The 13854-nt window shown below is 44.7% G+C and overlaps 1 protein-coding gene across 1 annotated transcript in view; it reads right to left on the bottom strand.

The window, feature by feature from the left end:
* ZCCHC2 (zinc finger CCHC-type containing 2) overlaps positions 1-13854 on the bottom strand; it is a 60800-nt gene that overhangs the window by 46339 nt on the left and 607 nt on the right. Inside the window, exon 2 of the mRNA XM_032293550.1 lies at positions 13164-13846. Within this exon, the coding sequence (XP_032149441.1) occupies positions 13164-13846 (683 nt within the window). The remainder of the gene's footprint in view (positions 1-13163; positions 13847-13854) is intronic.

The raw sequence follows: 13854 nt of genomic DNA, 5'->3' as shown, positions 1-13854 counted from the left end.
AGATTCCCATGAAAATGCAGCACAGACGAAATGCCAGAATCAGCATGTTACAAAGACTAGTTACAGAAAAGGGTCAGGACCAAGAGAAAACTGGAGACTTTTTCTCTGTTTGAATCAAGAAAGCACAGTTTAAAGATTCTAAGCCTGCAAAAATACGCACAAGCATACAAAGAACCTTAGTATGAGTGCATTCTCCTTTCTTAACTCACCTGAGGCCGAGCTTCTTCTGTCCTATCACTTGCTCCTCAAGGGCTACTGGTTAGCACAAACCTACATGGCATGTGATTCAAGTGGTCTAGATGGTTTTGCCACAGATGACATGTAGAACCATCACAATTACATACTTAAGATTTCTTAAATGTGGGGGCCTTGTGAAACAGCCAAGTAGCTGGACATCCTAAAAAATTCTTCTCTGAAAACAAACCATTAGAACAAAGGTCGTATTTGCCTTTTTGTTGTTGCTGTTGTTAACCAAGTTCAAACTGTAGACATGGTTCCTCTAGTCCCTCGATGCAGAGTATGAATTTAAAAATCCAAGACATTCCCAATAGTAACAAAGCAGTAAGAGTTTTTTACTTTTTTAAACCAAATTCACTAATTTCTTCTGAAGTTTTCTCACTTGTCAAATGAGACTCAGAAAATTAATAGTATATAATAACATTCTATTAAGCTTCTGTGGTAGATTAATGATAGCTAAAAATTATTTATACTCCTCCCACTGCCAAGTGGAATGAGTTCCCTACCCAGTGGGCGTAGGCCAGCTTCAGAATGTGCCGGCGGTGACACTCACCTAAGGTTAGGTCCTGGGAAGCCTCGGCCTGGGCCTCTTGGACACTTGGGCTTGGAGTCCTGAGTCACCACATGAGACATGCACTTCTCCTGGTGGCCGCATTTGACGGACCACATGGAAAGAGGAGAGGGGTCTAGAGATGCCACCTAGGTCCCAGCTGTGTCCCAGACACCGCAGAACAAACTCTTCACTATAGTTATCTGTCTAAATCCCTCACCCACAAAACTGTGAGAGATGGTAATGAAATAGTCACTCTTTTAAGTCACTAAGTTTGGGAGTAATTTGTTATACAGTTACATGTTTTAAATTCTGTTCTTTAAATAGCCAGGGTTGCACCTAAAGCATACAGTATTATTTAAGCAAGATTCATAAGAAGTCTTGCTTTGCATGTTAGAAGATGATTCATTATTAGAAACTACCTAGATGTTAAATTTTATCCATTTTTCTAGAAAAGGAAAGAAGCTAGGGAAAATTTAAGAATGACTGACTGCCTATCTCTTTAAGAAGAAGATGTGGTAGAAGAGGCAGAGGTTGGTCTCATTTCTGCTCAGTGAAATAGCACAACTCAACCCAAAGTAGTGCCTTAAATCACCCTACAGCCTTTGATAAAAGGTGAGCTCTGGGTGGAGGAAACATGGCTGGTAATGTATTAAAACTGTGCTGGAACACAGGTAAGAGCAGGGGAACCAATGAATCAAGGCCCAGAAACAGCATACTATGGACTTCTGCTATGAACATGGGCTCACTCCCTATGTAACCCTTTGTTTAGTTTAACTAGCAATACCAGTATAAGGCAATTCAGCAAGAGCATGGCACAACTACCTATCTCAATGCCTGGGCAAATGCACTCCAGCTACTGAATGGAGGAGGGGACAAACAATTTACGGAATCCATGCATCTGCTCTGACATCACAGTCCACAGATGCGACCTGGTCACAATTACAGTTATGCAAGCGAAAGGGAACTAGATGGATGGAAATAGCTGGGGCAGGGAAAATCATCACTACCACACTCTACAGATTTTCTGGGAACTCTACATGTTTACTGCAAATTGAAAAATTACAATTTTTGATGTCGTTACCATGTTCAGAGCATTAAACTCATAGCCTGCAGCATTAGGGAAGATCTAGGAAAAGAATGCTGATATGGAAGTCTACTGCGGAGGAAGTAGTGGAATCTTTGAAAGAGAAATGAGAGTAGCAGTTTTTACTTGTGAACCAGCTTTGATGTTTTCCTTGTAAAACTCTTTATGCTTCTACTATTTCGACCTAAATAACGCCATCTATTAGTTGATAAAGTGGACTCATTAAAAAAATACAGGTTCTGTACTGGATCACAAAATGATAACGGCATGGAATCTTGAGAGAGCTAGAGGTAGTGGCTTCCTAGCCTACACCAGTGCTGGGGGTCTCCACCTTTAGCACCAGCATTTGAGCTTCTTTTGCCAATCTGCTCTTTTTACACAGAAGGAAAACATCTTTTAACCCTAGAACTAGAAAGATGATCCAAAAATTGCTACATCCTTGGGCTAGCAGCCCCAAATCTTTAAATCCCCACACCAGGGTGTTTTGGGTGTGGTGAAAAGAATGCACACATGAATGCACAAGAATCTAGAGAGGCACACATCTCTCCAGCCCACATCTGACACTGTCTTTGCTGTTGCAGCCACGCCCCAAGAGAGATGAGGGAAGGAGGCCAAGAGGTCCTCAGGAAGGATGTGAGCCTGGGCTCCGAAGCTGGAAGGAACTGCCACGCCTTCTAGCACCTGCAGCAGAGCTACTGCTTCACCCCTAGTGCAGAAACATTCTTGGAACTGTGTAGAAATGTGAGCTTACAGAGCCTAAGAAGGATCTATGGCAGTACGTGATTTACTATAGTGTTGCCAAACACTGCATTAGGATTTGTGTTTCATGCCACTAGTTATTATAGAACGGGCAATTTCCCCAAACTAATAAAACTACTCAACACTCAATGCCACAACCTCTTTGTATGAGTGATGACCTCTTTCTCAAGCAAGTACTCCCAAACATTACAGCATTTGCTTCACATGTGACCATGCCACCTCCCTTCTAGGACCACTAGTGAATTTCAATCATCTGATACCCAAGACAAAAATCAATTGTACTATGGGATACTATCCCAATTTAGACATTTCTAACAAGAAATATAAAAATTCCCCAACATTTACATGACAGAGTGTTCACTTCAGTGACCAAAGTTTAGTTTTTACCCTTCCAATCACAAACAAGGCACTACCCTAATTCTACATCTGACTCACACCACTCCTCAAGGAGATGATAAACCGGAGCCCAAACACTGCAGGCTACCAACCGTCAACAACCCACGCAGTAAGAAAATAGGTTAATACATGACTTTTCCATCCTATCAAAATGTCACTGCTAGGTCTGTACCAATTTATGCACCCCACATACAAAAGCTTAATTAACACAGGGAGTAGAAATGATCGATTTTTTTTTTTTTTTTGAGATAGGATCCCACTGTCTCCCAGGCTGGACTGTGTAGTGGCACAATCATGGGTCACTTCAGCCTTGACCTCTCTGCTCAAGCAATCTTCTCATCTCAGTTTCTTGAGTAGCCAGGACGATAGGCACGTACCACCATGCCAGGCTAATTCTTTTTAGAGATGGGGTCCTGGTATGTTGCTCAGGCTGCAAACGGTCTGATCTGGAAGGCATAATTAATAAGCACAACCAGTCAGCTTCCACTCACTGAAAATTCAATTCAAATCTATACTTGTTCCATGCTTTTTATATAAACAAGCAATTCCTCTTATTTCCAAAATAATTGTGCCTATCCTACATAACTGCAGATATTTTTAATAAAGTACATACTGGTAAGTACAATTCAAAATAAGACAAAAATCACTGCCTGTACTTAAGCCTTTTTTTCTTTTTCTTTTTTTTTTTTTTTTTTTTGAGACAGTTTTGCTCTTGGTGCCCAGGCTGGAGTGCAATGGCACCATCTCAGCTCACTGTAACCTCTGCCTCCCAGATTCAAGTGATTCTCCTGCCTCAGCCTCCAGAGTAACTGGGATTACAGGCATGCACCACCATGCCTGGTTAATTTTTTTTTTTAATCAGGGGCAGGGTTTTACCATGTTGGTCAGGCTGGTCTCGAACTCCTGACCTCAGGTGATCTACCCGCCTCGGCTTCCCAAAGTGCTGGGTTTACAGGCTTGAGCCACCATACCCGGCCTCGATATACTTAGTCTTAAAACAGTATATCTTATTGGAATTTTTCTTTTTTTTTTTTGGAGATAGTCTCGCTCTCACTCTGGCTGGAGTGCAGTGGTGTGATCTCGGCTTACTGCAACCTCCACCTCCCAGGTTCAAGCAATTCTGTCTCAGCCTCTCAAGTAGTTGGAACTGCAGGCACCCGCCACCACACTCAGCTAATTTTTATATTTTTAGTAGAGACGGGGTTTCACTATGTTGGCCAGGCTGGTCTAAAACTCTTGACCTCAAGTGTTCTGCCTGTCTTGGCCCCCCAAAGTTCTGGGATTATAGGTGTAAGCCACGTACCCAGCCTGGTATTTTTCAAGCTTTATATTTTCCAAGTACAAACACAGGAAATTATGACAGAGCAATTATGAGATACGCAATGCTAACCAAAAAAAGGAAGCACAATGCCTGAGCCTTTGGGAAACTTAAATCTCGTGTGAAAGGTCAATTTCATTTTATTTATTTACTTATTTTTAAGACAGGGTCTCACTCTATTTTCCAGGCTGGAGTGCAATGGTGTGATCTCAGCTCACTGCAGCCTCCGCCTTCAGGGCTCAAGTGATCCTCCAGGCTGGCTCAAGCGATCTTTCTGGGCTCAACTGATCTTCCTGCCTCAACCTCCTCAGTAGGTGGGACTACAGACATGCACCAACATGCCTGGTTAATGTCTGCGTTTTTCTGTAGAGAAATGGTTTTGCCATGTTGCCCAGGCTGGTCTTGAACTCCTGGGCTCAAGCAATCCACCTGCCTTGGCCTGCCACAGTGCTGTGATTACAGGTATGAGCCAATGCACCTGGCCTGAGATCAATTTTAAATGTTAAAAAGACAAAGAATCACAGTAGAGTACCAAAATTACAGTGATATATGTGCATCTAAAATTCTGTGGCAGCAAATTATCTTTTAAGACTGCCATAGGGACAATTCCAGAAAACATCATACAAGAAACAATGGCATGAGCCCAGCCTGGAATGAAAGGGAGAATATATGAAGAAAGAGTGGGAGGAGGATTTTTGAGTCCAAAGAAAGATTTTTGAGTCCAAAGACCTATTAGAGGTCAGGGTCCATCAGTCACTGAAAGAAAATGTAGTAGATTAAATGTTGCTTTAGAAAGGTGTATCTGGCAATAGTATCCAAAATGAGAGTGGAAAGGCTAAAAGCAAGGGAATCAGAAGGCTACTCTAAGTCTCGGCATAAGTCCCAAAAGAGAATGGTGTCAGGCAAGGATGAGGAAAGTGTGCATTCAGGATGTGATGGAAGAAGATGATCAAGATCATCAAGCAATTTGGAGTGACTAAAAGCATAATAGTACCATTGAGAGAACTGAGTCTGGAAGATTTTTTAAAAATCAATCATGTAGTCTTTTTATACAGATTCATATTAGAGTGACAGTTGACACTCTTTTTATACAGATTCACATTAGAGTGACAGTAGACACTCAATGAGATACACACCATAAGGGTGCATGTGCGCATGCGTACACACACACACACACACACACACACACACACACACACACACCCTTCACTGGCTCCCACTGCAACCTACTGACACCCTACTCTTTTAACATGGCCCTCAAGGCCCTCTATAACCCAACCCTATCATGTCTTCAAATGTCTTTCCTCTTTCTTCTCTCCTTCTTTTTCTTTCAAGACAGGGTCTCACTCTGTTGCTCTGGCTGGAATGCAGTGGCACCAGCTCACTGCAGCCTTGACCTCCCAGGCTCAAGTGATCCTCCCACCTCAGCCTCCTCAGTAGTTGGAGCCTCCTAAGTAGTTGGGACTACAGGTACTTGCCACCACACCCAGCAATTTTTTAATACTCTTTATAGAGATGGGGTCTTACTATGTTGTCAGGGTTGGTTTCAAACACCTGGGCTCAAGCAATCCCTCTGCCTCGGTCTCCCAAAGTGTTAAGATTACAGGCATGAGCCACCATGCCTCACCTAACGTCTATCTATTCATCCACTGCAACCAAATTGTGGTAATCACTCTATGAATAATACATATATCTCACTTTTGTTTACCAAACATTTTCATATACATTAACACATTCATCCTCACAACAATTACATGAAACAGATAGGAATTATATCCCTACTTTATACTGGACACTCTGGGAAGACTAAATTACTTGCCAAAATGACCTTTTCAAACTATAAATCTGACCTCAAATAAATGACTTACTGAATGAGCACAACACACTTCTAATGAGCAAAGGCATTTAGAAAGGAACTAAAGGTCAAATGTTCCCGAAGGCATAGGAAGAACAGAAGGAAATCAACTACCCCAGCCCAGCCAGGCTACACCTGTAACATCAACACCCGATTAGGCACTTCCCTTCTAGATTGACTGTTTACAGAGATAGGAACCCCAAAATGTCAGTGGATGAATGAGGATTTTGTGACAAAGAAATCTTTGTAAGTAACAGAAGTACTGTTACACACAGTCGTCCACGACGAAAAACAGTCAATAAGATTAAAGTTCAGTCTGCCTTGAGAGTAGTACAGGCCTTTTTGCTTCCCTCTTTTAAAAAAAAAAAAAGTTAAACACTTCTCAAGAGAAAAATACTAAATAAACTAAAAGTTAGTCAATTTAACAGCTTTTATTAAAAAAGGTATAGCCGGGCGCAGTGGCTCATGCCTGTAATCCTAGCACTTTGGGAGGCCGAGGTGGGTGGATCACCTGAGGTCAGGAGTTCAAGACCAGCCTGGCCATCATGGTGAAATCCCATCTTTTAAAAAAAAAAAAAAAAAAAAGGTATAAAAATGTTCTTAATTATCCATGGGTTCTAGTCTGTGCTCTGAACTAACAAAGAATCGTGACTTAACAAAACTGCAAAACAGCTTTAAGTTATAGAATACTTTTCTAGCTAAATGCGAAAACAGGGTAAGGATTTAAGTCGATTACAGTTGCATGAGAATTAATAATAATCTAAATCTAAAATATGCATTTTCTCCATTCCCATTCCCAAATCCAACACGAGGAAAATATATCTATTTTAATGTTCTATGACTCACAGAATTCCTTCCTTTGGGTTTATCTGTAGAACACTAGACCCTTACAAGTAAGTACTAACAAAAATAAAGTAACCGCTCCAAATAAATGTGTCTCGAATACCACCTTTTCAATTGCCTGTCCTCTCGAACATCAATCTATTCACAGGGATGCTAACAGAGAACGACATACAAAATACTCCACTGTAAGGATTTTTAGTGAGACTCTGTCACCAAAAAAAAAAAAAAAAAAAAATCCCTGAAAACACTTTGGAAGTTGTGTGTTGGCGGAAAATAAAAATGCACTGAGCGCTAATCTCAAAAAAAGAATGCATGTTCAAGACAATATGTGAATTATTTTGCATCTTAACTTATTAATACAATCACCACAACCTCAAAGATTATCCCCATTTTACAGGTAAGACTGTAAATTATCCCCATTTTACAGGTAAGACTCAGGGATTTAAGTGGCCTGGCTGACAACTATCACAGAACTAGCGGCAGAGCTGAAACATTAAGCCTCCACCCTAGGGCTCCACTAAACACGGCTATCATTCTTCACGGTCTTCTGATGGCCTCTACAACACTCTTCCTGACCCTCTCTCCACACAAAAAAATTGTTAAGGCAATACACACACACACACACACACACACACACACACACAGAGAGAGAGAGAGAGATGATACATAGATACATACACAATTGTCCCCCGGTATCCATGAGGGATTGGTACCAGAACCTCCCAATACCAAAATCTAAGAGTGTTCCAGTCCAGATATAAAATGGCCCAGTATTTGTGTATAACCTATGTACATCCTCCTGTATACTCTAAATATCTCCACGTTACTTATTAAACTTAATACAACATAAATGCTATGTAAACAGTTGCCATACTTTTTTGTTTCAGATTATAAGAAAAAAGTCTGTACGTGTTCAGTACACGTGCAATGCCCCCCTCCCCGATAGTTTTTATCCACAGTTGGTTGAATCCCTGGATGCAGAAACCATGGGTATGTATAAATAATCACACAGACATATTTTAGTCAACTTGAGGAAAAGAACGTACTTCCTCTCCACATCTAGCACTCCCTCCTGCCTCCCACCATGGTATACGTGAGACTTTTTCTGAGTTCTCCTTACCTGGAAAATGATTGCATTAAAAAATGTAACTGGGAAAGAAACTCAGGATTTTAATAATTATTTCCTACTAAAATATTCACTATTTAACTCTCATATATTCTAAAAAACCTCCTCTAAATGGCTTTTATAACTGAACTGTTTTTATTCTTTGCTTTAGCCAAACCAACCTAAAATTTTCCAGAAAAGATACAGCTGTTTCTGGCTCACTCTCAGTATGTGAGATGCTGTGCCCACTCCTCTACCACCCATCCACACAAGGCTGAGCCTTCAACTGCAACTGCTAACATTTATTGAAGACCATGAACTAGACACTATTCTGCAAGTAAGAACTGCTTCACTGAATCCTAACACTTCCAGAATGGTGGATGGGAAGCCTCAGGCAGCACCACTGCCTCAACAACACTATTCACTTTAAAGTATCAAATAACCCAGTAGCACGATCCAGTGAGTTAAAAAAAAAAAAAAAAAAAAAAAAAAAGGTATGTATTATTACCAATGAACATTAAAACTGGTCATTTTTAAAAGGCTTCTTTTTTTTTGAGGCAGAGTCTCTCTCCATCGCCCAGGCTGGAGTGTAGTAGCGTGATCTCGGTGCTCTGCAACCTCTGCCTCCCATGTTCAAGTGATTTTCCTGTCTCAGCCTCTGGAGTAGCTGGGACTACAGGTGCCTGCCACCACACCTGGCTAATTTTTATATTTTTAGTAGGAATGGGGTTTCACCTTGTTGGTCAGGCTGGCCTTGAACTCCTGAGCTCAGGTGGTCCACCTGCCTCGGTCTCCCAAAGTGCTTGGATTACACAGGCATGAGCCACCACGCCCAGCCAAAAAAGCATCTTTTTAGTGCCTACAATAATAACTGAAATTCTGAAAATCAACCTTTTCCGTCTCATTTTAAGTCAATTACTCTCTCACCAGGATTCTGGCTGCCACATCCACATTCAAGTTATCTTGAAGTAACATCCTTTATGTTAAAACTCATTGAAGAGTTTTCTTGCAATATGTTTCCTGTATTGCAAAATTAATCAAAGTACTTAGTCTATCAAGTACAATTTAGTTAACTAAACTATGCTATCAAAAAGTAACTATTTTGCAAGGTTTTTTAAAAAACGAAATTCACTAATTTTACTATGTGAAGGACCCACAGCTACTTGATTTTTGTGAGTTCAAATGACAAGGTCAAATATGTTTTGTGAGTTCAAATAATACGAAGACACAGGATGATTTTGTGCCTTAGTATCGAAAGTTTACATTTTTATCTTTCAACCACTAGTACTATTTGCCAAGCAACTAAGCTTGGAAGATCCTGATGACACAATCTCCAGAGAATCGCCATACCCTATTAATCACTACTATGACAGTTTACGTGTTTTATGCTTCTTACACCTTTGTGTCGCTAGTTGGGGATTAAACCTCCAAAATTAGAATACCGATTTCCCCCGAACAGTTAAAGAATGTCTTTAAGCCTGCAAAAACTGGAAGCTTCCCTGTCTTGCTTCCTGCCTTTTCAACGTAACAGCAACACAACTAGTACATTTTAAAATACGTATGCATTTTTTTGTTGCTAACACACAATCTATAGTTTGGCTTCCTAATAATCGGAAGAGACCCATTTTAAAAACTAAGCGTTTTCAGCTATGCTATACAAGCAGTCTGTAACTTCGTCACACAGGCCTGTATCAATCACACAGAGTTCCTAGGACACTGTTAATGGGTGCCTTAAATACTACTCCCTGGCCTATTTGTTGAATTTTGTACAAGTTACTGGCAACCCACTGCGGCTGTGTGAAGAAAGTGAGATTTATGTACAATCCTCCTAAAAAGAATGCTGACATTTAAGTTGTAATCCAATATAATATTTACTATAAAATCATCCAAATAACATAGAAAAACTCTGGAAATGTTACTATTAAAAGTAAAAACATCCTTGTTAAGTTTTCCTATATTTCCAATGTAACATAAAAAGTATATTCTGTCAACCTGTGGACCTGCTGTTACTTCAACTATTAACAATGTAACCACGGCATGATACTAGCAGTTACAGTTGCTGGACCCTGTCAACTTCAAAGCATGTAACATAAAGCTGGCATTAAAGACATGTTCTATCTGTAGACGTCATTAGTTTTTAAATGTTTTAAAAGACATGCTGACTCAGTACTGGATACAAATGTGTTGTGAGAGCCAGGTACGCTCTTCTTGGCCAGTATACTCCTACTTTTATAGAAAAGAGAATTACAAGGACATTAATTTTATGTTAACCATTTAGTAAGGCTGAAAATAGGTCGTTTGGCTCACCAAAGAGCTTCACTTGGACGGTAGTTCAAAGAAAGAATTGACTCTCGATTAAAGTTGTATACTTGTGTCTAAAAGGTTACTTCCGGGACAAAAAAAAAAATAAATGCTGCCACACCAATTTCCCTTTCCCAGGGTTATCGCCAGGGCCAAGCACTGCGGAGCGCAGCATCCACGTGGTTCTCCAGTCGGGCTGGAAGTCTCCCGCGCTAGCCAAGGGCCTGGCCTCCGCTGGGAGAGGCCGAGACTGCCGGGGGCGGGGCCGGCACGAAGGTCACGTGGGCGGCGCGCGAGGCCGCCATCTTGCAGGGCGGGGGCGGGGGAGGGGAGGAGCCCCGCAAGACTGGCCCCAGATCGCCGTGCGCTGGCCCCGGGCAGCGCGTGACCTCCAGGCCCCTCGGGTGGACCGCGGCGGTTCCACTCCGAGGTCGAGAGAGCCCGGGCTCCTCCCTGCTGACGGCGGCGGCGGCGGAAGGCCGAACACAGCTGGGCTGGACCGCAGCGAATGAGGGCTTACCTCAGCCCACCCGCATCAGCGGCCTCTGGAATGACAGCCTGGGAGCAACAACATCAGATAAAAGGTCCTCAAAGCCAGAACAAGCCACAGCTAGGGACTCGGAGGCCACTCTAAACAGCAGGAAATGCGGGGTCGTAACAACTTAATGAGAAGTGAATGACGTGTTACGGTAACCATAAACAACTGCTGGAGAAGTTCGCCACCCCACCACGCGCCTAGAAATAGCCCAGTGTCACCTGTAGTACGCGGCCCCCTATGATTTATTCCTCCACTTCACCTGATGGCCACAGCATAGGACACGTCTGAGAAGCAGTGATGTGCTGACATTAATGGCAGGATGCCCCACCTCACTTTATCCATCCGTCCCAGCACTCACTGGTTGCAGAAAAGGCCACGCACTGCAGTCAAGATAAAAATCTCATTACTCTGGTCTGCACGCATCTCTCCCATTCCTCTACTTGCCCCCAACACGCGCATTAAAAGCGAAATTTAAAGAAAGAAAAAAAGACTTCCAACAGTTAAAATCAAAAATCAGGTACCCCGTTGGAATAAAATGAATGGAATGATGTAAGACGTTCGACTATGGGACATTTTCTTTGGGCCCAAAATTTAAGGCTATCTTTACAATACTGTGTTATTACAGTAACATTTAAAATTTTTAAACCATTGTGCCTGAATCTGTGTTTTTGTTTCTAAATTTAATGGCTGTGCGGCATATAGGACTTTTGGGAAATTAACAAGAAGGGTGGAAGAGACTTTTGCCATTAGCACACACACTGCAAGTTAGTAAACAGGCACTGGAAGGTGACAAAATTTCGAACTCACCGAGATAATGCTGGGCACTAGCGTTACATCTGCGTTTCATAAAACACGTCCCAAAACATGAGTTAGTTACCTCACAGAAGCCTCGTTTTAAATAAGAGGGGCTCAGGCTAGATTAAATTCCTTCCAGCCCCAAATTCCTTGATTGCATGGGCACTGAGTCCACAAGGCCACTAGTGAAATACCACGCCCAATGTTAGCTCTGGGGTACTGAATGACAGCAGATAAATGTGCTGAATTACCTTTCAAGCAAGGAGGAGGAAATCCCCTTTTCCACTGTCTCCTACAGATCACCTAAGCTGAAAAGCATGGCATCCAAATCAACACCTTTCAAAAGTCTGTGGCCTCCCTAAAATAATCTCATTTTACAGTGCTCACTCTTACTGAAACCTACTCCTACTCCCCTTCCCATAAAAAAGTCCTCCTCGAAGACTTCACTGGGCTCTATCATTAAATTGCTTTCATGGCTGTATAAAAATTCGTCTTTAACGTTCACGACAAGTAGCTCATCTGGATTCCCGTCTGCTACATTTTGGTGTTTAACTCTTTTGGGCAACATTAACGCCTATAGTAAACGCCCAACAAATATCCCGGAACCCAAATCTGTAGGCAGGAATCAAGCCCGTGAGAAAGCGAGTATGCCAGAAAGAAAGAGCATCCCAGACCGCGCCAAGAGAGGTTTCTCTACCCGGACAACGTGCCTTACTATTCATCTCAGTCCCTTCGCAGGTCTCTACATCAGATGTCTGCTGGCAACACAAGCCCTCAGAGCAGGAGCCACAAGGACCCGTACGACGCCTTTTAACTCAGGCACACACCAGGCAAAAAAAGTCCCTCTGTGCCCGAGACAAGGGCAGCTCGCCCGGAGCGTACCTTCAGGACACCACGCCGAGGGCCCGGCTTAGCCCCGAGACGGGAGGCGGAGCGCCGGCCAGGCGGGGGAGGAAAGACGGCGCAGCCCGGGGCTCACTGCGGCTCTAGCACAGGTTCCTCCAGCGCCCCGCAGCTCCCGCACCCAGCAGTGAGATGCTCAGAGCCAAAAACGTCCCGACACTCTTCCTCCGACAGGGGCCCCGGGCCGGGAGCTCCACGTCTTCCGTGGCAACTCCGTGGCACGGAAGAGACTTCTAGAGCATTCTGTGATGGCGGGTGGCTGAATGTGCCGGGGTGCGGGGTGGGGTGGTGGAGTGGAACGGAACGGCCCAGCGAGACGAAGCCGAGCCCTCCGGCGCTGGGAGCCGCGGGGTGGGGATTCCAGGCCACCTGCGCCGGGCTGGGGGCTCGGGCAAGAGGCGTCCGAGAGCCAGGCCGGGGAGGCCGCCGGGGCAGCAACCTCACCGCCGAGTCCCGGGAGGCTCCGCGCGCCTTACCTGGGCCCTGGGGCTGGCAAACTTGCACGGCTCCACCACCACCTCCGCGTCCTCGGGGCCCCCGCGGAGCGCGGCGCGGAGCCTCTCCAGGTGTTCCCGCAGGGTGACCCGTTGGTGGAAAGAGAAAGCCGGGTGCAGCGAGGCCATCGTGAAGAGCAGCAGCAGTTCCTCCTGGGCCCTGGAGCCGAGCCCGCCGCCGGCCCGGAGCTCCGCGCGGCTGCCTTCCGGGCCCGAGCCGTCCTTCTCAGCGTCCTGCTCGCCGTCGCCGTCCTCGCCGCGCTCGTCCTCCGCGCCGCCCCGCGAGCCCTCGCCCCGGGCGGCGCGCAGGCTTTTGAGCACCGAGTCCACCTGGGGCAGCAGGCGGTGCAGGCGGCCAGCGGCCTCCCGGTTCTCTGAGCCCAGCAGCGCCAGGTAGACGATGAGGCGCGAGCGCACCGCAGGCTCTCGGAAGTCGGCCAGCGGCCCCGGGTCCGAGAGGCCGTTGGCCTTGGCCTCCGAGTCGCGCAGATAGTGGTAGTCCTTGCGCGCCAGGTCCTCCAGGCACGAGCCGAGGAAGCGCAGCTCCAGCGGGTTGCACAGGTCCAGCAGCCCGCACATGAACTCCAGGCGCTGCGCCGAGCCCAGCACCAGCCCGAACCACTCGTACACCCGCTCCTGACGGCCGCGCCGCCGCCTTGGCCCGTGCCCCACC

This window comes from Sapajus apella, unplaced genomic scaffold (genome assembly GCF_009761245.1).
Source record: "Sapajus apella isolate SASKATOON/1434 unplaced genomic scaffold, GSC_monkey_1.0 scaffold30, whole genome shotgun sequence".
NCBI lineage: Eukaryota > Metazoa > Chordata > Mammalia > Primates > Cebidae > Sapajus > Sapajus apella.
The sequence above is the reverse complement of the archived record's forward strand: the minus strand, read 5'-3'. Positions and strand labels throughout refer to the sequence as shown.